Below are 27,230 nucleotides of genomic sequence, written 5' to 3' on the forward strand. Positions count from 1 at the left end.
TATAGTTCAGAATGATGGCGCAGAGTTCTTCAAAGCACTGGGGTTTTGGCACAGCGAGGGCAAAATGAGAAATTTGGGGGGGTAGAAATAACTAAGCAGAGGTTATCTGATTGGTGGTTAAAATCAAGGCACGATTGAAAATTAAATCCTTCACTGCAAAGTACTAGTCCTCAACATCACTATTTAAACGAAAAAAAAAGAAGATAAATCTAGTTGTTGGTTCACTAAATGTTACAGGTAGGCGGCTAGCCCTAAAATAATTTACGGCGGCTAGCCGCCGCTGTTCAATTTAAAGAGTACAGCCTTATCAATTAATCCATCAATCCAATCGAAACTGAAGGAGGGAAAAGATGTGGCAGCTGTTTTGGTTCTCACGAGGCAGGCATCTAAAGAGAAGAGTCTTTGGGCGATCTTTAACTAACAAGCGGGGCCAAAGCTTCCCCAGATTCAAGTTACCCGGATGAATTCTGTGAAAAAAGAAAGCATCGTCTCATTCTAGTACACTGCACAGCTAAAAATAGAGGAGGCGCTGCACTCTAGATCACTCTTGAGTTTGTGCACTTCACCAGAAATTTGTGAGGTGGCACTTGTTGCCTTATCCACTTCTGGTGGACACGTTTGCAAGACTTGTGGCTGGTCGTGCAAGATGCAAGGTCGTGCAAGGTCGTGCAAGGTCAGTTGGTCAAGGTGGATGGACGTGTTTTTTGAGCGCTCCGGATCGACTGCGCAGATAAGTGTTTTTGCATGTTTTGAGCTTGTCCTTATAATTATAAAGCAGCGGTTGAAATCTTCGTAGCACTTATTTTATGGTACGGCTTTTTCGGGGGCCAGTCACCAGGTATTTATTAGTTAGTGTGGGCGTGTGTGTTTGAATTTTTTTGTTGTTTTTTTCTTTTGCCACCCCGTGGGGGAGGTGCACGTACATTGAACACGCAAATTTTTGTAGTAGAGCTTAGACTTTTTTCTTCGCAGTGCAGGGCTCGAGTTTAGTAATTATCGAGTATAGGGACAATTGGTGTCAGAAAGACATGGTTAAAAAGACTGTAAAGTGTTCAGGATGTGGAGTGGGTTTGAAAGTGGACCCAAGCGTAGAAGCGGATGGAGAAGAGGCTGACGCGAAGTGTAGGCAATGTGAGGTCGAGGAAAAAATAGAGAGAATGATGGTTGCCCAGAGTCCACTGCTGATAAAAATCGCCGAGCTCGAGACTGCGTTGGCGACAGAACAAGAGAAAACGAGTGCAATGGGAGAAAGACTGAAGTCCGCCGAGGAAGCACTAGCGAAGCTGAACAAAGAAGCGGCCTACGGAGAGAACAGTAGGGAAGCGGCAACCAGAACGGTGGAGAAGGAAGAGCAAGCAAGTTTGGAAAAAACAGGTTTAGCCGGTTCAACTGTCCCAAGGCCCGGCTTCAGCGAGGTAGTGGTGGGGCTGGGAGGGGACAAAGCAGCCGGCGTCACAGGTGCAAGTAGCCCCCAGGTGTAGGACGCTCCAGCTGAAAAGTCACAGCATGTGATAATTGCCGGGGACTCGAATTTAAATCGATGCAGAGAAGCCATCAAAGAGAGGGTAAGAGGTGACAAGAGGGTTGCAGTAGGGGCGTTCTCAGGACGCAAGCTTAAAGCAGTCATGAGGCAAGCGAGCGCAAAACTCAAAACTACAGCTGATACACGAAACCTCGTGATAATTTCAGGCGGTTTAAACGATGTCCTAAATGAAGATACAGCAGGACTAGCAGCCACACTGGCGAAAGGCGTCGATGACATGCGCACCACTTCTCCTAAGGTACAGGTAGTGATATGCACGATACCGGAGGTACCGGTGCGTGATAGCAACCTGCAAAAAGCGGTTGTCAACGCAAACCAAGAGATATGACGGATGAGTCGAGAGAAAGGCTTTGAGGAGGTGGAAACAAACAGAGAGGTGAAGGTAGAGTGGTTTTCAACGAGACACTTCGATGGGCGGCTAGGTCATGAGGTGGGTTGGCGACTTGCAGGACGCGCAGTAGCTTTTTTGAGGGGGCAAGCGAGCCCTTCGGGGTGCAGGATAGCTAATAACGAGGAAATGGTGAAGTACCCGATGGATGGAAACTTAGCAGGATGAGCATGATCTATAAAGGAAAAGGGGACAAAGCTGGCATAAACAACTACCGTCCTATAACAGTGACATCAGTGGTCTACAGGCTGGCGATGCAGATTATAAAGGAAGGACTACAGGCATGGATAGAGGATGAGGGGGTGCTGGGGGAACTGCAGAATGGGTTTTGGAAACCCAGGAGGTTGGAAGACAATCTGTTCTCACTGACGCAGTGCATCGAAATAGCATAAAAGAAACACAGGCCCCTGTGGCTAGCATTTTTGGATATCAAAGGAGCGTACGAGAGCTTGGTTCAAGAGGAATTGTGGGGAATACTGGACACACTAGGCGTGGAACATGTAGTCATTAATCTTTTAAAGGGTTTTAAAGGTAACAAGGTAGTTATAAAGTGGGAAAAACAGGTATCCAAGCCTGCAGAGGTAAAACTGGGGCTTAGGCAGGGGTGCCCCCTGTCACCCTTATTATTCATGATGTACCTACAAGGATTAGAGGCAAAATTAGAGGGAAGTGGACTGGGCTTCAACCTCTCTTTAGTCAAACAAGGAAAACTTATTGATCAGGCACTACCAGCATTAATGTACGCAGATGATATAGTGCTAATGGCCAACAACAAGGAAGATTTGCAGAGATTGATGGACATCAGTGGTAATGAGGGAGATAGGTTAGATTTTAGATTCAGTAAGGAAAAATCAGCAGTCATGATTTTCAATGACAACGAAGGTAGTGAGCTTAGAATACAGGAGGTCACGCTAGAGATAACAGATAAATACAAATATCTGGGCGTATAGATAAGCAATGGGACCGAGTACCTGAGGGAACACGAAATATACGTGACGACTAAAGGTAACAGGAATGCAGCAGTGATCAAAAATAGGGCACTGTGGAATTACAATAGGTATGATGTTGTGAGAGGAATGTGGAAAGGGGTCATGGTTCCTGGGCTGACGTTCGGCAATGCGGTCTTGTGCATGAGATCAGAAGTTTAAGCAAGATTAGAAATTAAGCAACGTGGAATAGGTAGGCTTGCTTTAGGAGCTCACGGGAATATACCAAATCAGGGAGTACAAGGTGATATGGGATGGACATCATTTGAGGGCAGGGAAGCTAGCAGCAAGATAAAATTTGAGAAGCGATTGAGAGAAATGGGGGAAGAGCGTTGGGCTAGGAAGGTTTTCAACTACTTGTACATGAAGAATGTCGATACAAAATGGAGGAAGCGAACCAGGAAGTTGACTGGTAAATACTTAGAAAACAGCAGGTGGCCAAGCCAAAAAGAACTATCGGTTAAGAAGAAAGTGAAGGAAACGGAGACTGACATGTGGAGAATGGGCATGATAAAGAAGTCCGCACTAGAGATCTATCGAACGTTTAAGCAGGAAATTGCCAAGGAAAGGATCTATGATAATACTCGGGGTAGTTCTCTACTGTTTGAGGCCAGAACGGGAGTACTGCGAACCAAGACATATCGGGCCAAATACGAAGGGGTAGACACAGCATGCAGTGCGTGTGGAGAGGAAGAAGAAACTGCCGAACACTTGATAATGTTTTGTAAAGGACTTCACCCTATAGTTCAGGATGATGGCACAGAGTTTTTTAAAGCACTGGGGCTTAGGGACTGGGAGGGCAAAATAGACTTTAAGCGGGTAGACTTAACTAGAAGGAGGTTATGTGATTGGTGGCTAAAGTCAAGGCACGGGTGAAAATTAAACTCTTCACTGCACAGTACGAATCCTCAAACTCACTTTTTAAGGAAAAAAAAATATAGTTTTTGGTTCATTAAGTATTACGGCTTGGTGGCGCTAGCCATCGCCCGATCTAAAGGGCCATATCCATCTATCCGGGTGCTCTGCCGGTAGTGCTGGTGCGGGCGCAGCCTAGAGCGCTTGTTTGCTTTGTTGTGCCTTGACACGTGCGGTTGGATTTGGCGAGTTGAATGCGATGGAAGTTTTTTTTTTTTTTTTTTTTTTTTGTCGTGACCACGTACCTTGCATGATTTGTGATGTCATACTGCTGCGTGCCGCTGCGCAAGTCGGATGAAAAAAAAAAAAAAATGCCTGGACTATTTTTACATGAAGTTCCTGGTGCCGCCGACGTACGAGAGAAGTGGTTGGCCGCTATTTGGCGGGACGGCTGGTTGCCAAATGCAACGTCCTGTTACACGAAGATATTTAGCCGTCATTTTCGCGTCGAAGACTTTCTTGAAGGAAAGAGACGACGGTTGAAGAAAGGTGCAGTGCCTTCAGTTTTTGAAGATTACCCCAAACACTTGCAGCCAAAAGGAAGCGCTGAACGAAGCACAGCAAGCATTGAAATGCGAGCTTGTTCTCCGTTGAGGGTGGGGAGTAATCATGCGACAAGCGGCGGTACTGGGCTGTTGCCACCTGCCGCAGCCACACCACCAGAACCTGAATGGGAGGAACCAGAGCCCATGGACGATAGTGTCAGCCAAACTGATCAGCGCAATGATGTTACGCATGATAAGGAAGGTGCACTCAAGCCTCGTGCATGTGACCGAGGTATTCAGGTTGACAGCAGGCAAGTGTCAAGTTTGCTGACCACAGAAAAAGCCAAATGGAAAAGAAAAGGACCTGAGGAACCAAGCACTTAGGTTGCAACGGACTGCCGAAAAGTACAAATTGGAGCGAAGAAAGCTGCAAGAAGATTCTTTGGTGTCAGATATCCCGTATATCAGACAAAAAGCCACAGAGCAACAGCCTGCAGCATTGTTTTTGCTAGACCAAATCACAAATTTTAAGAAAAAAAGGCCAACCTGGTCTGAAGAGACAACTCGTCGGTGCGTGGTCCTTCGACATTTGTCAACAAAAGCATACGAGCACATGCGACGTGAAACGCTTCTAAAACTTCCAAGTCGAACAACCCTGACGAATTACATTGGCACTACCAGCGGTGAGACAGGCTTCGGCAAACTGGTTGAAACCAGGTTAGCTACAGAAGCTAAAGACTTGGACAAGCCTCAGTCAAGGGTCTGCTCTCTCATCGTTGACGAAATGAAGATAAAAGAAAAGTTACAGTACCACAAGCAAAGAGATTGCTTTGTTGGGCACATAGATGTTGATCTAGAACAAAACAGCAGCAGCCCTGTTTTGTGTTTGTTGCGAGCGAGCTCAAGAGCTTAGCGATCGAGTAGGCCTTGCTTCTACCGATCATTGTCAGCATCTCAAGAAACCCTGAAGTCGAAAAAATCGCGACACAAAACTAGCAGCCACACCTGCGCAACTGATGCGCGGGCAGCGAGCGAAAGCGGCGAAAGACCGCGAAACCCTGTTTGGGTGGCGGCGCCTGGCGGTGAACGGTTGTACTCGCGCCGACGGTCACGCCTTTTGTTCTCCTCCCCATCCACCAGGCACTGAAAGTTATAGAGGTGGCACTGGCACTATAGGAGGTACTACGAGCATGACCTACTACACTCCTGACCTGCCCAGAGAGCACCTCTTCCAGCGCCCACGTTCTAGTTCATACCTTCTGCCGCTAGGGCCGTCACCTACGAGCGGCGTGGCGCTAGGCAGCACCTGTTCGCTGTCGTCTGCTTCAGCCATCGCTGTGGCAGTGCAAATCGTTCTTATTGTGCATGAATTGTGTATGAATGTGTAAAATATGGCAAATAAAGCGATATGATTCCTCGTCAGAGTTGGCTGCATTCGTGTGGACGTTTGAAGCAGAAATAGAACCGTAAAAAAAGCACACAAAGGGTCACAGTGGCAAGCAGACGGGAACTTTTCTACAAATGAAGGAAAATTTATTATGAAAATATTTCTTGAATGAAAACGTAGTCCAACGAGATAAAAAAACTATTGTTAGGCATTCATTGTTCACACTGAATCACGATGGTTCCAGACGATACGCATACACAAATTGCAGAAGATACGCAGAAACACAGTAGGTCGTGTGCAGAAACTTGCAGACGGCAGATAGCTGCAGTAGTCAGCTCTAATAGTGGCCGCGTGCAGTTTTTTTTTTTTAGATGAGCTGACACCTCAAATGTAAGTATGGTGTATTGCTGCGTGCCATATTGCAAATCGGAACAAGGCAAACAAAGTAAAGTAAGTTTTCACGAGTTTCCTGCCACAGACATACGGGAAGAATGGATCGAGGCAATTGGAAGAAAAGGTGAGTCTTGTGTTTTTGAGAGTCGTTTCAATTCAGAACGAGTTGCAAGCTAGCAAGAAGCACCAGGGTGCTTTAGTAAACTTTATTTCCGTGTGTTATGCTAATTCACTGAGCTAAAAAACATGAAAGCTTTTTTAAAGTACCGCGGCTAATATGGCAGGCTCCACAAATAGTGCCAAGAAATTTAAATATAGCACACAAGAAAAAAGTAAATATACGAAATCTGTAAATTATGTAAAAATGCGTAGCGGTGGGTTGCGAGGGGTTCGAGCACCCTTCCCGAAGGCTGCCTCAACAAATGCCGCCGAAATCCATAAAAAAATTAATGATATGAAATATTTACGTGCTGCCTCCACAGTTTGTCTCTCTGTGTGTGTGTGTGTGTGTGTGTGTGTGTGTGTGTGTGTGTGTGTGTGTGTGTGTGTGTGTGTGTGTGTGTGTTTAGCGATGGACAACTCTTGAACACTGGGTGTCACTGAAGTTAGCGACCGAATTTGGTCAAATGTATTTCTCATCTCAAACCTCTATCTTCCCATACAGCTTTGTTCGTTTCTGTATAAGCTTACTTAAGGTAATTAGAAACGTTACGCCGGTAACGAAATGTGGCGATTAACTGTTCACTCTATATAGGGCTGGCAGGCGGTCGGGTATAATGACATAATTGAAGTCCTTCGTGCAATGAGCCCATCGGCTCTGTGAGGGTTAAGAGACCCAGCCGGTGAAACCGAAATGAGGAACCTGGAATAATCAGCGACAGATACTCTATTTATGTGCGTGCTGCATCTGAGATTACATCATGCATGACAAAGATTCGTTTTGGAGAATGCAAAAGAACAAAAACCACTGAAGTCATCGTCGTCAACGGCGGAGTCATTGTACAGGTTAGAGGTTTGCGCTCTAAACCAAGACCAAGGCGCTCAAGTGCGCCTCGGTTTCGGCTCTGTCGTATTGGGTCGCGCTTCGTTACTGAGCAGCCATTAGGAAATTCAGCTTTGTTATGAAACCTTGTATAGCCAATGAGCTCTTCGAATAAAGGGCTTCAAGTATGCCACTGGACTCGACCACGTACCATCACTAAACATCAATCGACGAATGTAGTCATCTAAAAAGACATTTACAAAGGCTGCGAGAAAATATGAAAATGCACTAAATGGGTATACAGGTACTTCCCCAGAATAAAATCGTGGCTATGCTTTTTCTTAACCTCCCCATTTGGCTTGTTACATTTTGGAAAAATTAATTACAAAAAAGGTGTTATGGACTGTTATTTTGCAATCTTGCTAGCCATGCGTATACGCCTTTACCTTTGATGAAGGTTCAGGAAAGCATCGCTGGGAGCCCAGCGACCGGTCGAAGGTATGCAGCCTGCATTTTACCGCTGAAGATTACAGAACAGTGACGAAAAGGAAGATGTTGAAGCCCACAGCCGTGCCTTCCTTATTTCCCGCTTCTCCTGATCCACGTGGGCAAGATCCAATGCCGCGGAAAAAGCGGCTAAAACGAACGCAGGGGGAAACAACGCTGGCACCCATACAAGTAAAAATACTGTAAGTAAAACTTGAAGTCTAACACAACAACGGATAAGAATAATGTTAGCAGTATTCCCTTATGCGTTTAGCGGGACAATATATCTGTCATGCTTCGCTATTTTTTCGGCTTAACAGGGGAACGTCCAACGCAGATTCTTCTCAAGAAGAGCGAGCATCAGCGGAGCCTGGGGAAGTATATAGTTCTGAAAACCCAATTGAAACTGCACAAGAGGCCGAGTGGTTGCATTTTCCATCAAGTCAGGACAACATGGAGGACTGTAGTTCAGTTATACAAGGGGAACACCAGAAGAGGCCAGTGCGGCGCTCCATGACGTCGCAAACGTCGATCGGTTTGAAGAAGATGCGCTCCCTGGTCGCGGCAACTAAGACGTTGCGGCGGAAGTGCAGCAGGCTGAAAGAAATGAACAGTAATTTGCATTCACAGCTAGAGAAGCTAAAGAAAGATTTTTTCGAGATGAAAGCCCTCGCCGAGGCGAATGGCGCTCTAACGCTGCAGGTACGCAGTTACGTCAGTGGACGAATGTTATATTAATCCTTTTATATTCGCACTTAATTTTAAATGACTCTGAACATAATAACAATTTAGGAGTAAGTCAATTCTATCAACATCACCCGTACTACGAGAGGACGTCCGGTGAGCGAAGGAATTCTCGAAACTATAAGAGATTGTAAAGGTGGCGATGCTACCCTTAAGTTCTCGCGCATCGGCTAGCAGTGACGTCATACTTTGACGGCCTCAGGTAATGTCTAAGACTGCTGTGTTAGTAGATGCAAGGTCTGAAGTAGCAAGTTTCAAAGAAATGTTCTCAGCCAATGCGGCCAAGTACACAAGGAGCGACGCAACATAAAGCGACGTGCACGTGTCGAAGATTGTTCGCCAAACTCAGAACATTAAACCTAGTCTTAATTTTTTCTGTTCTAATAGTCGTATGATCGGAACAGGAACGATAGAGAATTATCAGGTACTCATTTATCAGTCTATTAACTTAGTGTCCCTATACTTTTTTGTAAGAAACGTCAGAAAGGGGAGGATGGAAGCTTGCAGTAAAAAACCTGTGAACAGGGGTTGTTCCCATTCTTTAATCGCTGTTTACACACACACAAACACTGAAAATAATCATGAACCAACTCGCTTAATCAGTAGTTTTAGCAAAGTTGTTTCGAGGCGGCGTTTCGACAAGCAGGCTTGTTTTCTGAAAGACTGAAATACAATTATAGCCTTAAGGATGACAAGTCCGCTGTCATGATGTCTGCTCGAGAGAAACTCTGTTTATAGATTTTCTTCTTCATATAAATTTACGTGACATTTTAGTGTACGCCGATGCTGGCAATCTTTCTGGTCATACGAAGGTGTAGGCCTGACATAAGGACACGGAATAAAAGAAGGTTGGTGGGTAAGCGCGCACATGAGCAAGTGTTTAAGATACGAAGGTCGGTGTGTACCCCCTTGCGTGATTGGCGCACCCCGAGTTTATTCCTTTATCCTGCGAACAACGAGTTCAAATTTCTGTCGTCGCAAACAATTAGGGACATTGGACTGACAACTGGAAAGACAGTAATTTGCAAGCTGTGTTGTGTTGGTGCTATGGGCCGATCGGTTTATGCTCGTACAGGAAGCCACGCTTGACGCACATGTGATGTCTGCCTTATAAACTTGAGCGAGCAGCATTGCATTCAAAAAGGAAGGAATGGTTTGGAAAGTGTAAGTGAACAGTTTCCGCTAGTCCGTATGTGTGAGTCGGTGGCCGGTTACTGAACATGACGCAAGTCTGAAGTTGCGCAATTCATTAATGTAGCATAGCTGCAATTGAATGTCCACGTGGTGACATGAAACATCTATTATTGTCTTAAGAGTAAACGCATATCTTTTCTCGCGATTATGAATTGTTGAATAAGGAATGATGCCAAATGCAAGGTTTCGACAATCAGGTGCACTATTCTTTGTCAGGACAGCAACAGCCTCCTTTAGTAGCGTGTGTGTGAACGTTTGCTCACTCTCCCACAACATCTAAACTTGTCTTGACAAGGGCAAGTCCAGTACGTAAATGTCGAATTGTTGGATGCGCCGGCATTCCCTGCTCTACGATGTTTCAGCGGGTCAAGCTTCCATTCTCCCCTGCACTTCCGCTTTCTTCCAGTATGTTATCTTGCGCGTGATTTACGCATTTCAACTGCCCTTTCATCATCAGGAAATGCTGGACGAGAACGACAAGAAGGCTGAATTTTTGAAGGAGCAATTGCAATGCCTGCGTGAGAAAAATCACCGTTGGAAAGAGGTGACCATCAGGCAGGCCATAATGTGGCAAGCTAAATCACCCTGCGGGTACGAAATGTTGCGGAGGTCTGGGTGCCTCACCCTTCCAAGTCGCATGACACTGAAGCGTTACATTGGCTACTGTACTGGAGCAGTTGTTTCGTCGCTAATGAAGCAAAGGCTGCACACGGAAAGCACACACTTGTCCGAACGGGTACGTTACTTCGATCAGAATTATTTACAATATGCACGCGAATAACGAAGGAAGCAGCGCACGCGGCAGTGTTTGACTGATCAAAATACATGCTAGTATAGCCGAATGAAAAGTGATTTAAAGTGAATAAACAGGGACCAGACCTGTGGCAAGGATTACTCGAACGTAAGATGTATTGTTTAAGAGTATACGGCAGTGCGCTATGTTTGCTCTAAACCCTAATCATTTCTGTTAAATTATGGGTCATGTACGGAACAACAAAGAAGGTTATTTATATAATTAACTGTCTCCGCCGATATATAACGCATGTCTGTTAACAGTGAATTCCCCCCCCCCCCATTTTTTTTGTTAGGAAAAAATGGGCTCTTTGATTGTGGATGAAATGTCTTTAAAGCAAGCACTGACGTACGAAAAAAAAGGAGACAAAGTCCATGGCCTAGTCGAAATGGGAGGCCTAGAAAAAGAAGTGGGCATTCAGAACGAGCTGGCCACACACCTTCTCGCCTTTGTATTTGTAGGCTTATCAACGCACTACACGTAAGTGAATCATCACTTTGTCTATCACTATACGTTTCGCTGTGACTGAAAGACTAACCCCACCTATAGATATAAAAAGAAAACGTTGTCTTTAATTAACCAATGATGTGCTATTCCGCGACCAGGGCTGAAAGTCTGGGGAGGGGCAGGGGGAGTCGTCTTCTATTTTTTAAGGAGGGCTCCCCCCCCCCTTTCCCCCGGCAAGTCAACTTTAGCATTGTGCACTTATTTGACAAGCACTCGAGATGAGCAATTGGCTCTCCTCCTCTCTCCAACGGAGTGAGATTTTAAGCCCAGCTGACACCGACGCTACAGAATACTGCTAATTTTTATCTTTTTCAGGCTACCCGTGGGATATTATTTCACGCAGTCAGTAAAAGGAGACCACCTGCATCAACTAACACTTGAAGTAATTAAGTCCATCGAAGAAGCAGGATTCCAAGTGGTCCGACTTGTAGCTGACAACCACGCTTCGAACAAAAAGATGTTCACCATGTTAGGGAATGGTCGTATGATGCCAGTTGTGCCGTAAGTTGCTAAGTATATATTTTTGCTCTCAGCTCGCATTAAGCTGTGCGCAATGCCTAGTGTAAATATTTTTTTATATGTATTCGCAGTGTGCCCTCAATGTATGCATGGATCGAATCCCAGCTGCGGCTGCTGCTTTTCCGATGGAGGCGGAAATGTTGTAGGCCCGCGTTCTCAGATTTGGGTGCACGTTAAAGAACCCCAGGTGGTCGAAATTTCCGGAGCCCTCCACTACGGCGTCTCTCAAAATCATATGGTGGTTTTGGGACGTTAAACCCCACATATCTATCAATCAATGTATGCACGCGCATGCATGCCGTGTTTGAGTGAAAAAAAAAACAAAAGACTTGGTCGCACAAAAAAAAAAGCCTGTATCAGCATCAGAGCCCCCCCCCCCCCTTCTTTTTTTTTAATCAGCGCTGCCATATAAGAAAGCCGTGTCCATAACAAGATTGCTATCAACAGTACAATCGCTGTAAATAGCCCGTCTTTACAAATCAATTGACGTTACGCGTTTGCGTAATGTATGCGCACCTGCATGCGACTGTATGAATGGGTGAGTATACTTAAAGTTTCGGAAGATTTAAGGTGTAGGTAATCTCAATAAAACACACACACAGACCTGCAGGATCATGGCATGAGTGGAGAAATTTTATAATAAGGTAATAATTAACAACGCACACGTCCTTCGAATGGCTAACATTTACATTACTTTGGTAAAAAACAGAAAACCGTATATGCAACTAATTATTCACACCGCAAACGCCGCCTTTCTCCAATTTATTTATTCATTTTTTTTTGTTGTTGTTGCAGACATCCAATGGATATGAATCGGAGGCTCTTCCTTTCTTTTGACCACTGCCACATCCTGAAAAATCTCCGCAACCAGATGTTGTCCACCAAACGCGTTCTGTTCAACAATGGGCATTACTACAGCCCCACGTATTTGAGAAAGTTGCTGGACATAACAGAAAAACAGTCGTCGTTCAAGCTTGTTCGGAACCTTACGCAGAAGCACGTTTACCCGACGAACTTCGAGAAATTAAGCGTGAAGAGGGCCGTTGAAGTGTTCTCTCCACAGGCATGTATAAGAAAAGGTGTAAACCCATTTAGCGTTAGTGTCACACACTCCCAGATTCTCTGTATTCCTTGTAGACATCACAATGCGTGACGCACACAGGTCATGCAGGAAATGCCTTTTCGTTAGCTGTAAATTATGTATGCTTCCTGCAACCTGTATTACACAAAAAAATACATCTAATTGAGCTAGAATCATGCTCGCAGTTTTCTATCAGTAGTGACGTTTATACTTCTCAAATTCTTTGGCGCGCTCGGGCAAACTTTTATGCGCTAATATTACGCCACAACTCATTTTACATCATATTACGTCAAGTGAATGTTCATGCAGAAGCAGAAAAAATTTTGCAGCTTTTCGTTCAAATGAAGCAGTACAAAAACTGCCTTTTAATAGTAATTCACCGCAAACGATACGTGAATATTCATGTTAGTTTCTGGTTTATTTGTTTGTAGAACCCAAACGGAAGCAAATGGTGAAAATGTAATTCAATACGTATATAACTGCTAACATATTTATCAGTATGGTCACATAAAAACATGCACATGAGCTGCTGCTACTGCTGCTGCTAACAGCGCATGGTTATCTGAACATACAATTTCCCTTTCTTAACGAATGTACCTGCGCGTATTGCTTACCACACAATAATTACGTATCATTAGAGCTTCTATAAATATATGTTCACTAACACAAACTCACTTAAAAGTGCACGTTATTGATGACTGCAGTGCCACTTGTAACTCGTCTCACTTGCTGTATACGAACGTCCAAGCTTAGAAACCTCTCTCTAAATAATTCCGATCATTTTTAATATGTCGCGTCTCCTTGGTTTCTAGGTGACATCGGCCTTACGATACCTCTTACAATACGGCCGCAGATTTGGCATTTTCGGGTTTGAAGACTGCCTGCCAACCATCGAGCTGATGGAAATGATATTTAAATGGTTCACCATACACAACATAAGAAATACAACCTTCCACGTAGTAAGCCGGGACCAAAACAGGATGCCGTTCAGTTCCCCAGATGATGACAGGTACATTCCATTTATCCCGCTAGGTTTCATATTTTCTACAATAAACTGCTTTATTTTCAGGTTGATATGGCTGGAGCAGGAATTTCTGCCCTTTTTCGCAGCATGGAAAGCCGCGGCACCACATAAGAGGGCATTCATATCTCTTGAAACATACGAAGCTCTCCAACTGACCACAATGTCCACAGTACAGTGCACACAATTTCTCATCCGTTCAGGTTTCCTATACGTGTTGACTGCCAAATTCTCCAGTGACCCTGTCGAAGCACTTTTTTCCACCATCAGACAGCTTCAAGGAAGCAACGATCAGACAGACGCCCGTGCTGCGCTTTCATCACTGCAGAAAGTCCTCGTGATGGGAATGATGCACTCATCACCAAGCGGCAGTACAGAGCAAACAACGTCTCCTCTTGGATCGCCCAGTGCAAGGCAGGCGTCGTGCTCCACAGCAGTAAAGCAAGCCGGACAACCTCTGGAAATGCACTCGCTAGTAAACCAGAATCAAGGGTCGTCAGGCGAGTGCGCGGCATCGACATCTGCTACTATAACCCAGACGATGCGGCCACATCTAGAAGCCCTGCAGACTTGCCGTGGTGCGCTTTTCATATCTCGTTGATTCCGTGTAATGGAATGATTTACATTATTTAAAAATTATTACACACCGTCCAACAATTCCCCACTATACGATATTATGCATATATTATAAACTCTGCGCTGCTTACTGTGTTACATGCAAGCCGCGTGAGGCAGCGTTTGCGTCAGTGCACGATGTAGATGAAAACATGCTTCTCAATCAGTTATACTGTGTATGTATGTAACGATAAGTCCATGGTACAAGCAGGTACTATGGCTTACATTTAAAAATATAACATGCTTTCACCAGGCGCCCACACAACTCGACTAACCGACGTCCCTTTCCCGCAATCGGGGAAGAAATTTTCGGCGGTTTTGAATCGCTGTCATAACTGGCACACAGATGATGGCATGGCTCGTTTGCGTTCGCCTTACTCTCTTGAGATGCTGTCCCTTCCTAATCCCGTCGTCTTTCTCTTGCTTCTTCTCCTAGATTTTTTTTTATTTTTAAACGTTTCTCCCTCAGTTTTTTTTATGTTGTTGTTTATACTATTCTCCGGACTTCTTCCCTCCTGTCGTGACAAGCTATAAATCGACGCGGAAAATGTGTAAATATTATTATACCTTGAAAAAGACGGGGCTCTCCCGACGCAAACGTCGGCTGAATGAACAGTTATCTTGATGATATGTGGGGTTTAACGTTCCAAAACCACCATATTATTATGAGAGACACCGTAGTGAAGGGCTCCAGAAATTTCGACCACCTGGGGTTCTTTAACGTGCGCCCAAATCTGAGAACGCGGGCCTACGGCATTTTCACCTCCATCGAAAGTGCAGCCGCCGAAGCCGGGATTCGGTCCCGCGACCTGCGGGTCAGCAGCCGAGTACCTTAGCCACTAGACCACCGCGGTGGGGCAACAGTTGTTATCTGAAAGCGCATTAACATCCATATATATATATATATACATATATATATATATATATATATATATATATATATATATATATATTTCTCATATTTTGTATACGGACACGTGTCGGTTTAATCATGCATGCTTATCTATATACTGATAAAATTCTTGCACACTTTTCATTTCTACCTTCCCACAGGTGCCCCACAGCCAGGCATAAGGGCCAGCACGCTTGGCCTTATAGCGGGCTTCCTGGTGAAAGCAGCTGAGGATTGCATTACTTGCGACGACTGCATCGGCAAAATCAAGGCTCCCAGCTCATCTGGACCAGCTACTGCTGTGATATTTAATTTAGACAGGGGAGGGCTTTCATACCCAACGATCTCATTTCTTTCCTTTGTGAGCACTCTAGAAAGGGCCGCGGAAGCATTTGCGCCATTGGCCATTTCCAAAAAGAGGCCGATGGCACTTTTTGTGCAAACTGTGCTACCTGCAGTGGCCTTGAACCCTCTTTTCAGCCATAAAGGCGCTACTAGCGAGCACCGAGAAGCCATGGCGCGGCTAGTGTTGCAAAAATTTAGCCGTCCTTTCTTCTCAAACTACGTGCGGGACAAAACAGCCAAAGAAGGAAAGAGAAAGAGAATAGCCGAAAAGCCAAAATCTCGCAAGATTTTAAAAGTTTAGTTGCATGCCTCCATTGTATCATGTACGCGCCCAGAACCTTGCTAGCACATTTTATTGAACTATGACCCAAATGCACGCAGCTCTGTACGCGTACATATGTTTTTCTTTATTGCAGACACAAGCCGTCACTGTGTGCCAGCAAGTAGGATATTCTTCGAAAGTGCAGAAACTTTGTTTGAAACATCAGCTTTAACTGGCATATTGTGGCACGCATAAGTAAAGCGACAAATGTGTTTTGTTTCATTTTGAAGTGCTGTAACATTGCTCGAATCACACGCATACACTCGCCAAATTCTTTTAGCAGAAACCTTGATATCACTTTGAGGGATCTGCTTTTCATTGACAAACGAGTATAATGGCACATTTTCAGCATGTGTACGCGCCCCAACTGCGGGTGTCGCCCTTGGGCGCTATCAATCAAACATAACCACTAGTACAACAAAGGCGGTACTATTCCGCCCTAAAAATAAGTCTGTTAATGAAAACATACATTTCAAGTATGGCGATACTATTATTGAGTTAGTAAATTGTATAAAAATTCTTGGAGTTACATTTTCGAGCAATATGCTTTGAAACGATCGCATTTACAGTGTGCTGGGTCAGTTATCTCGCGTAGAGGGCACGGTGTACAGTGGCAAAACTGTTCTACTATACAAGGTAAAATTCTTACTTTATAAATGACTGTTCTGTTGGCATCTTGCTTATTGTTTCTTGGTATGAAGGACTACGACTAACACGCGCTTACAAAAACTGTACCTGATGCAAAAGACGTATATTAGAATAATTTTTTACTGGTCGTATGATGCTCGCAGAAGTGAATTGTTTCAACAGGCTGGAATACCACCCCTACATCGTCTCTACGATTTTAAGTTAGCATTGGTGGTCAGGCGTCAATTTCAAGAAAGTCGACATTATTTGTACGACCTCTCGAAACTGCAGCCAAATAATTTGTTCGAAACATGACATAAAGAAACATGGAAAATAAAAACTTCGAGAACAAACTACTCCACAGATAGGTTGTTCTACACAGTTTCTACGTTAATTGATAAATATGTGAAAGCTGGCATAGATTTCTTACTCTGTACCCGAACTCAATTGCACGATATACACATGTATAGTTTTCAAGATTTCTTTGCAGTTGCTACATTGTTATCATGGTTGCTATTTTTATTTTTAGAATTTGAACTTGATATTTTTGTAATTGTTGCTTAGATAACATTGCTAACTGTTTGCCAGTGCTGTCGTGCTAAAGGCGTCTGTGGGCCTATGTCAAGCTGCCTCTTTCGAAGAGCAGCTTTTACCTGCCGCTGTCCTTCATCAAACTATTGATGAAAAATAAAACATTATTATTATTATTATTATTATTATTATTATTATTATTATTATTATTATTATTATTATTATTATTATTATTATTATTAACTATGCTCGACAAGATGATGATAATGATGACGATAAAAACTTTATTGGGGTCGCAATGTGTTGCCCTCGATAGGCACATCACTGCCTTTACCATATCGTCTCATCGCACGGACATATAAAATCATAGAAACGCGCATCGGCCAGCGCTCCCCGTTCCAGCAGACAAACTCCCGTAGCGAAATTTGACGCACAATTTTTGTTGTGTAGGTCACAGTAAGAGTTAAAGCTTCAATTCCTGTGTCTCTCCTTGATATGCGTCCGTGGGCGTATGTGCATTATTCTCTTCTATCAATTGACTACAAGTGTAACACCTGTCCAGGGCGAGTGTCCAAGGTAAGTGCTCAACAGGGGCACTGCGTTTCACCTGACGCGTCCTAAACAACCTAAAATCAGTTTGATATTCTATTACCAATGAGTACATTATTAGTCAAAAGCTTTATGAATACTAAATTGAAGTTTTTTTAGGCTGGAATGGCAAAAACAACCATGCAGCAAGACATTTCTACGCAAATATACAGCTTTAGAAGTCAATCAACCAGTATAGCCTAACTACTAAAATGTAACACATAGCACACGTTAGCCTTTTCAGCAAAAAACAATCACACGTATAGGCAGTTTGTCACAGAAGCAGACGCATGGTATCAGTCCGTCGCCCTCCTGCCGGCCGCACAGTAGCAGACGAACAGGTTATAGGTAGCGCCACCTACGGCGAGCGATTGAACGAGAGCGGGGACACGCGCTCCCATAGGAACCCCGCTATCTGAACAGGTCAGGAGTGTAGTAGGTCATGACTACGAGGGCAAGAAACAGTAGGTGCGAGCACGGAGAGTTCCTTCCTCCGTCAGCTGCGAGTGTCGGCGAAGGAGAGCGCACGATGGGTGGCCTGACGGCGCAGCAGTTCTGCCTCAAGTGGAACCAGCACCATGGCAGCCTGGTGTCCGTGTACGAAGAGCTGCGCAGCCGCGACGCCTTCGTCGACGTCACGCTGGTGTGCGAGGAAGGCGTGAGCATGAAGGCGCACAAGCTGGTTCTCGCAGCGTGCAGCCCTTTCTTCGAGGCGCTGTTCGAGCGCAACCCATGCGCGCACCCGGTGGTCATCATGAGTCAGACGCGCGAGGCCGACCTGCGCACGCTGCTCGAGTTCATGTACCGCGGCGAGGTGAACGTCGCGCAAGAGCAGCTGCCCGCGCTGCTGCGCACCGCCGAGCTTTTCCAAGTGCGCGGCCTGGCCGAGGTGGCCGGCGAGAACCCCGCGGGCTCGGACGACGCGGCGGGAGGGGGAACACAGCAGCCGGCGGCATGCAGCGGCGGCGTCAGGGCCGGCCGGCTGCCTAAGCGCAAACAACGGACACCGCCGCCGCGACACGACGAACCGAGTCCGGTGAGCGCCGAGGGACCAGACAGTCCCGAGCCAACGGCGCCGAAGGCGCGCTCGGCGGCCAAGCCGCCGGCGCCGGCAAGCCGACGAACGTTCGACCATTCATACTCGGACGACAAAACCAACTGGGTGCCGGCCGTGCACCAGCAGCCCGTGCTGCCCCCTCCCGCGGTGCCACCGGACACCGGGGACGACAACCCGCCCGTGTGCAGTGTGTGCTCGCGCGTGTTCTCCACCAAGGGCAACTTGAAGCGGCATATGCTCATGCACCGGCCCTACCGGCACAAACACCAGTGCACGCTCTGCCTCAAAACGTTCAGCTGGCCCGGCGACCTGCGCACGCACCTCCGCGTCGCCCACGGCCAGGGACGCCTGAAGCCCCGTCGGCTGCCCTACCTGTTCACTTAGCTGCGTCGCTCGGACGACGACACCGTGTGTCGATACAGTGCCCCCCGGCACAGCGTGTCTGTGCTCGCTCGGTGTTTTACTGTGGTTGTGCAGGTTCTTAACCAAAGCAAATACTTCTCGTTGAGGAACACCCCCGTGGCACAAGAACCGATTATCAACACAGTAGGTGCAACAGTTTAGGTATTTGGAAACTCGACAAGCAAGCCAGATTGAGCCGTCTGTGATGATGCAGCTGAGGGAAATTTTTCGGTGAAACTAGTAATGACAAAATGTTCGTCCGCTTTAATAAAGCGAGAAATGCTTTCTTACAAACAACAGTACTCCAGTGTGCATCTAATTGGAAGCATATTGTCATGTCATAAGGCTCAGTTGCACGCAGTAAAATAAGGCACACTCCACATTACACTTCCCAACCCATTGTTGTCGTGCTGTCTTTGTCATTCCAATTTCCACGACTGAGCTGCAGTGCTTTGCTAAGAAATGGACTAATCGTGCAATCCGTCTTGTACACACATACTCGGGAAAAGGCATGCAAACATCAAAATGACAGGCGACAATAGAGCTTTGAATTTTGAACCATATTCTCCACGATGAGTGAAGCGTGACGTTGCTCAGACCATTCTATTTGCACGAGCAAATTAATGAGTAGTTTGACAGCCCGAAGAGCGTCACTGTTAGGACGCATGACTTTGGCTAAGGTCGTCATATCGCAGCTAAGGTCGTAAAGAGAAAAAACATTTTTCAGTTATTCAGTCAAGAAAACACTACTCTTACTGCGAGACAACGCTTGGTAAGTAAGAAAATGCAGGTGGAGATGCCACCTTGAGATTGCTGACACGTGACAGTCTCTACTGAGTCCTGCATAGTTTCTAAATGAAGTACATAATCATAATAAGTATGTGCCATATACTTGACATACGAAGTTTCAGAAAGTCTCATCGAGTGTAGGTCGTGAAAAATACATGTAGAAGCTAGTGGCGTCTTGCGTGGAGATCTTGACGTGAAATTTTAAAATGCAAGTTGAACCTTAATTCTCTCCTCTAATAATAAATTTACGATAGTGAAACTGGTGACAGGGTTCTCAGAGTTATCAATCAAGTCTGTTTTGTCCCACCGAAAAAAAAATCGCACCATGGTTGGACTACAGGGAAGTGTGACATGACCCTCTAGCCTAGCCGTGCTTTCTCATAGAGCGGGATTAAGTGGGTGCTCAAGTGAGGGTTGCAGAGCTATTTTTAATATGAGTGATGCTTGGCTTAAGGTCTCTGGACAACTTGTGCATGTGCAGAATGGCACTTTTCCTTTTGGAAGCACACAGAATAGGAAAGCTTGCAGCCAGTCCTTCTTTAGCTGCTTTCCAGAGAACTGAGGAACAGCAATGATTCAGCCTGTCGCACTGACTTCTTAGGTTGTGCAAATATAACCATCTAAAAAAATTGTAGATTCATGCAATGCAGAAGTAACATAAGTTTCTAGAAAAAGCAGGCAGTCACCTAAGATAGTGACGGCAGATACAGCAAGTGGACAGATGTGCTACATGGTCATACCATCCTTTGTACTCTCGTCTTGATGTTTCTCGCATATGTACTGGTCGTTAAAAAAAAGCTTCCAAGAGTTGCTCTTGGTTAAAAAAATCTCGCTAGCTGTGTACAACCTAGCAATTCTGAAAGTGCTGTTTGGGGCATCACATTAAATTGCAAAAATTGCCTATTCAAATTTGTTGACTTCTAGAGGTTGAATAAAATAGAACTTATGCAAGACCTGCTGCCATCTAGCAGTCACTGTGTGCATTACTGCCATGTTGACGGCTAAGCACTCTTTGCATAATAATAATTGTTTGGGTTTAGCGTCCCAAAACCTCGATATGATTATGAGAGACAAATAGTGAAGGACTGAAATTTTCGACCACCTGGGGTTTTTTAAAAGTGCTCTCTGCATGTCATGGAGTGTACATATCAATGTGAGGCAGCTGATAGGGACAGCAGTTCTGACACATTTCTGAGGGCTGTGTTGCATAGATTTAGAGAATTCCGATGCTGAAAAAAAAAGGGGGGGGGGGGGTCGTCGGAAACTAACTTTGATGTTATATTACCTCATGGCTGACAAGAAGCAGCAGCACGCTTCTTTGCTCCAGCTATACTGTTTACGACTCGTGAAGTGTTAAGGTTTACCGTTCTTACAAGATGTGCCAGCATGAGCACTCATCTACACCGAAAAAAAAAAAAAGTTTTCGCTGCCATGTGCTTGCAGGCACGAACCAGCAATGCATATGCGATCATGGCTACTTGCACATGCCTGCACTGGTGTTGATGTCATTACTGTGGTAACCCCTCGCAGGGTAGCCCATGCACCCAATAAATTCAAGGGCTCGATTGTTTGGGAGCGTGTTGCTGGTAGTTTGTTGTCACATGTGGAGGTACCATTCATTCGGATACTTTGTGTGCATATTGCTTCGCTATGCATATTTTTGAAAGGTTTAATTTGCTATCACTGCAGAATTCGAAAGGGCAGCCTGCATGTCCCCAAAGCCAGGCCGCAATAATTTTTTTTTTAATGGAAGCGCAAGAAAATCTCGGGTTTGCCTATAAGCTAATCCCCTTTCAGAAAAGACCTACACCTGCCCCAGCGTACCATGTAATGCTAAAGGATGCTTCAAGCTTGAGGCTTTTTTCAAATGAAACTGAAAAAAGTCACCGCCCAAGCACTCCATACTGGTCAGCCAGCAAAAGTTGCAACGTGCGGCCCCTCTGTATAGCAGTGGGTTCAACCCGACAAGCACTGAAGCATTTCGCAATTACTGGTTACAAGTTCGGGCTTCTTAATGAGATTATACACACCTTTCGCTCAGGTTTACCACAGTGTTTATTTCACATGCCGCACATTGTGTGTCATATGGTCATGGAGGACTGCAATGAGCAGTTAAATGTGTTGATCACAGTGGTTCTTTCGAACAACAGCCGGTCGCAGCCGAAGCCAATTTGCTACTGGAGGAACTACCGCAATCATCACATTCATGCCGCGTTGTTGCTGCAAGCATCTGACAGTGCGAGCCAACTCGGCAAGGAGGTTTCAGGAGAAACTGTTGTACACGGGCTAGGCACCACAGCTGTGACATAACTGATAAGGCAGTCAATGGAGTGCACTTATGACACTGTTTGCCCGATAGATTGTCGTTTTTTCTAGCCATATACAGTTTTTGCTGTAGAATTGCTGCTCCGGTATATAGGTTACATTCAACTGTGGGGGTGCACTATCGTTTGTTACCCTGAGCTGGTTTTGCAAGCATTCAAACGGTGACTCTGAGCCATCTTCCTGCAACGAGTTGGCATTGCAACGTGCCAGTAGGCCCATAAAGCAAGGATGTGAATGCAAATATTATTGGCACATCTTGTTATTTACGAGCCATGAGCAAAAATATGCGAAACACTACCTGGAACACTTTTCACGTGTCGTGTGAGACGCATAAGTTACGTCTTTTAACTGTATGTTCATAACCACAGCAGCAAAGTATTCCTTTGTATTTTTATAAAAAGTAGAGGACAGCCTTTTATTTATAATTAGAGGCACCAGGATGTAGCCTGTATTTTTAAAAAATAAGCTTTTAAATAGGTCAGCAATACTTCCTTTCTTTCCATCATTGCTGTGCCTAGTTGTGTTGCACACTAAGGCAGCCAATGAGTGCCAACAGAGAGTTGCACGAACTTGCTCAAACTTTGCAACTGCCCGAGTGCTCCAGACAACAATGCCTAGAGGAGAAGGGTGCATTTTCATGCCCGCACACTGTCGAATATTTTTTTTTTTTTTTTGGGAGTGTCCCCATGATTTCTCTAGCAATGCACACAGATTCATTCTTTGAGGTATAAAGGAAGAAAAACAGGTGGCTAGGTCAGGTGTAGTGTGGCAGTATGGGATGCCTTTAGAAAGTTTACGGTGGAGCTATGCAAATAGCAAAATTTTGGGTGCGAATACTGAGGTGCAAATCGAATAGAATATTTCTCAAATATCTTTCTAATACTACGAAACGGAACGGCAGAAAAAAAAAGTTGGAGAGGGTTTCTAATCATATTCTTGTGCGACAGCAACATGAAAGAGATTCTTTTGACTAGGTTGATGAAGTGCTGTCGGGGTGGTGTTTCATAGTTGACTTATCAAAAATGAGAAAATGCAGAGGCTGAATGTACATGACTTGGTGCAACCAAACAACACTTTACATGTGAAAGTCAAAGATACTATCCTTGCCTCCTATTTCAAATTTTATAAAGCCCAAATCACATGGCAGACAAGGGTGCGCTCCTCTTGTGTTCGGAGCTCGAAACTTGACTCATAGTGATCATTATAATAGAACATCTGCACGTCTTGTCAGGCAGAGCCTTATAGAACAGCGCTGTCTCATCAGCGTTGAAAATGTTGCACGGTTCGTACGTAGAAAGGCGCGCGGATAGTCCAGACCGCCAGTCCTGCAAAACACTTTTGTCAACCGCACCTCTCTTTAGTGGTGAAAAAGTAGTATATATAAGGTGTTCTGTGACCACACACATTGCCGAACACCAGCCCGTGTCGCTTCTTGAAGCGGTCGAACCAGCCTTTCGAGGCATTGAAGGAGTCAATGTTCATGGTCACGCAAACTTCTCTGCTTGTGCGCAGATAAGGGGGCCGCTCAAAGGCAAACGCACATTGCACGAAACGGCAATCCAGTGCAACAGCACTTCTTCTAGTTAGGGATGCGCTGCCGTTCAAAGCCTCTCCCTTTGGTCGCAAAAGATGTCCCCGTCATACGCTTGCATAATTTGCTCTTCGTTCTTCACGTAAGTGCTCGGCATGATTTTCTTCACATTGAACTTTTTCATCACTTCTTTTCGAGATGCTCCTGCTTGCAACGTGTTCAATAGTTTCACCTTTGCTTCGTACATCGCCCTCTTCCCTGCTGGAGTTGGGGGCGGTTGAAACTGCAGGAGATGGAGGGGAAGCCATCCCGGCGTCGCTCGAGCGGTAGTCACATGCGCGCGCGCACAAAGTAGACAACGCAAACACACGCACACAAAAACGCACAGTGATAAAAACAAAATAAATATCAACGAACTTTTCTACAAACGGTAAGACTGCACATGGCACTGATCATGAGCAGATAAATAATTTAAAGCACACTAGTGACTAGAGGTGAGCAATCCAACTCAACCGTCACGCAAACATGTTTGACACGCAAGAAAATCCGTAGGTTGCCCATTGCTGATGACAGTAGCGAAGCACTGCCTTCCATTTTGGTTGTTTAAACCATAGAGTTTTAGACAATATGATTGTGAGAAACTCTATGATTTAAACCACCATGTGGTTTTCGTCTCCTGCGCCGCTCTGCGCAGCAGCCAGCCCCACACAGCAGTGGCTCCTGCGCCGCACGAAAGTGACGTCACTTTAAAGGCACACTAAAGTCAAATAATTTATGTCAGAGTGAAAGCCCAGTGTATGACAACACCTAAAAAGACAACAGTTTCAACAACAGTGCACTACTTACCGAGAAATTAGGGTAAACGCACAAGAACACAAGCGCCGCAGTAGGACATTTTCAAAGTGATCCCGATGACATCAGACGGACCGCCTACAATTGATCACTAGTAATCACTCTAACTGCACTAAATAAAGAACTTTTTGTGCATCGAGAGACGCAATAAAATACTGCTTGTTCGTTTCTGTTTGATTCATGGAAAAAAGAACCGCCGGACGTTACTATGACGAATTGCGCGAGTGGTTCAAAAATTCAATTTTCGCATGGTTACACGGTGCCCTCTAGCGGGGTGCTGTTGAAATAAAAGCGTCCGCGATCTCGGAGCCAATAAAGAAAAATCGATCAATGGCCGTTTTTGCTGCTGTGGCTCTTGCTGCTTTCGGTCTGCTGCTACAAGCGCAGTAATGCCGGGCAACGTTGTGCACGGCAACAGTGACGTGAGACAGACCGGTCGGTCCGCTTCTTGAGGCGGGTAACTTGAAGTGCGCTAACTCGATGCGGACCCCTAAAATGTGATTTTATTTCAAAATAGGCCCTTCCTTGGCACAACAGTAACACTAGGAAGTTTCCGGACCGCCATTTCAACAATAAATGTCGACTTAATAGTTGACTTTAGTGTCCCTTTAAAAATTATTACATAAAGGTATTCAAATGTATAAATTATTAATGCATATTACATTAAACCGACAAAAATTTTACTAAGCAGGTGTATGACCAGTCAATCAGCTTAAATTTGTCAATTTAACAAATATATTACAAGTTTTTTAAATACAGGGGGCGCCATAAGCGCTGCGGCTGCGAAACATGGAGGAAGGAAAAACTGAGGAGAGGCCCTATCGTATCCTGATGCATTGCTAGAAGTTTGACGGAAGTGACGTCAAATTTATGGGGCAAACGAACCAGCAAACGCTCCGCAGCGTGCTCTCAGCGCTGCTTCGCTTCTGCGCAGACTTATAGTCCCGGCGTAAACTTAACGCGAAATGTATGGTTTGCATGCAGTAAAATGTTGCGAGTACACCTTTCCTAGACTGTTCGTGCGTGGCAGGCCCAAGCGTGATGTGCTGAAATACTTCGTGGAGTGTTTTTGTGCCACAGCACAGAAAGCACCAGTACAGGCGTAATAAAAAATCATTCAGCCCTTGCATCGTATTCGAACTCAACCGGCAGTGACTTACGCGTTCTGCTCGTCGTAAGACTTTTTTTTCTCTATTAGCCAGATTTCCAGATCTACGGGCCGATAAGCAGTTCTTTGGTCGTATATAGTGTCAGTGTGGCAATGCACGGTTTTGATAGCTTGCTTCCTAGCTATTCCGTGCAATGCCAGCCTACTACTTGACGTACTTCACATCGATAAGAAGGCATCACTGTATTTTATACGCGATCGTGCACGTAAAGTGTGAAATTTCAGCGCGCACACGGTACAATACATACACACTTTGTGCCATAACAAGAAAAAGTTTATTGTCCTTTTGTATGAACGACACAACTTCTAAAAACGCGACACGATGTCTACAACTCTAAAAACGAAAGCTCGCGTGTGTTCTCACATGACACAATGAGTAAGAACCAACAAAGTGTACAGCTGAGAGCTCCGCATGCAAATACCATGCATTATTGATCAACAGTGAAGCGAAAATACGTGAAAAGTGCCACCAGGTACATCTGGCAGTGCATGCGATTCGCACCGAGTATACACTACAGCTGGGCATCACACAGCCTTCCTAAAAAACGCGCAAAAGAAACCGCACTTCCCGCCGGCAGAGAACACCTACCACTCCGCCGGCGCCGCTTCCAAGGCCGCTGCGGGGCTGCTAACCGGAAATCGCGAAGTGTTTATCCTCTTCTCTGCTAGGAGGCAGTGTGGGTGTTTGCGATTCTGCGGCTGCACGAATATGACGTCATGGCCTCTCCTTATTTTTCTTTCCATGCTGCGAAAGGTAAACAGTGCGAGACGATAGCTGCCTACGATGTGTGTTGACGGTAAAAACCCCGACAAAATCGTGGCCATGGCCTAGGCTGCCCCCAAGGAAGACCGGAGATCCTGTGTCGTCGCTGCTTCATGTGATTGCTGGATGCCCAATTGAACTTGGAGGCTGGAGCTAGCGCGACCTTCCACCCCGCCGCAGCTTCATCTGAATGTGTGCGCCATGAAGTTTCTCAAGATGAAGTGTGCATTATTGTTTTTGGGCGTACTGCGTTTTCGACATTGCCATGCCAATCGTGGTATTGCCAAAGGTGAAAATGTCCTTGCTGCCAAGTTTTGCTTGTCGCGAAGGGCAAAGTCGAAGATGAAATAAATGCTTTTGCACAGCTCAAGTGTGACTGACTGGATGCACATGCATGAGACTCCAGTGCGTCTGCGAAGTGTTCTTACGATGAATGGAAACAACTTTATTGTAGTGTTCTTATAAAACCTGTGATCTCCGAAGGCCATAGCTACTGCATTGCCGGCTGTTTTGTTAAGTGTGAACACGTACGGCCATTCTCATCCGTTGCTACGTAAATGTTTCTGTGCTGTCACAGGCCGTGCGTGTTATTCAGCAAGACAGACAAGCTGTTTTGTAGGTAGATGGGCTAACGCCGTCGGCACTTTCTCTTGAGCATCGTTTATCAAGTGCCGATCGCCTAGACCATCATTGCGTTGGCAGGTCAGTATTTTGAAGCGGCCTGCCGGTTACCTTGTCAGGTGATGGTACACTGAGAGGCATAAAAAAGTTTCCTGAGACTACGTTGCAGTGTGTCTTTCTGTCATCAAAACTTTTGTAAGAAACTATGCGAACGACGACGAAGAAGCAAGAAACAGCAAGCCACAGCGTTGGTGCACACGCGCGATTCGAGCTTGCGCTTGTTTTGTATTTCCGGCCTGTTGACGTTCCTCGCTCTTCTGGCGTTCCTTGGCCTTCCAGTAGATCTATACGTAAATAAACTACGTAACATCTGGTGGA

At 45.3% G+C, this 27,230-nt stretch overlaps 2 protein-coding genes across 16 annotated transcripts in view; one reads left to right on the plus strand and one right to left on the minus strand.

The window, feature by feature from the left end:
• Bcs1 (mitochondrial chaperone BCS1) overlaps window positions 1-27,230 on the minus strand; it is a 628,019-nt gene that overhangs the window by 95,154 nt on the left and 505,635 nt on the right. The window contains exon 10 of one of the 15 annotated variants that reach the window (XM_075884134.1): window positions 7,994-8,162. The exons of the other annotated variants lie outside the window; for them this stretch is intronic. Coding sequence (XP_075740249.1) covers window positions 8,009-8,162 — 154 coding nt within the window. The 3' untranslated portion in view covers window positions 7,994-8,008. Of the gene's footprint in view, window positions 1-7,993; window positions 8,163-27,230 lie in introns of those variants that run through there. 15 annotated transcript variants of the gene reach the window in all.
• LOC119178183 (uncharacterized) lies at window positions 17,722-19,100 on the plus strand. Its single transcript, XM_075885471.1, has one exon. The coding sequence runs from the start codon at window positions 17,787-17,789 to the stop codon at window positions 18,783-18,785; it is 999 nt and encodes a 332-aa protein (XP_075741586.1). The 5' UTR covers window positions 17,722-17,786; the 3' UTR covers window positions 18,786-19,100.

This window comes from Rhipicephalus microplus, chromosome 1 (genome assembly GCF_043290135.1).
Source record: "Rhipicephalus microplus isolate Deutch F79 chromosome 1, USDA_Rmic, whole genome shotgun sequence".
Taxonomy (NCBI): domain Eukaryota; kingdom Metazoa; phylum Arthropoda; class Arachnida; order Ixodida; family Ixodidae; genus Rhipicephalus; species Rhipicephalus microplus.

What these genes read in the sequence shown, in the direction of transcription:
- LOC119178183 (XM_075885471.1), top strand. Translation starts at nt 17,787, where the DNA reads ATGACTACGAGGGCAAGAAACAGTAGGTGCGAGCACGGAGAGTTCCTT.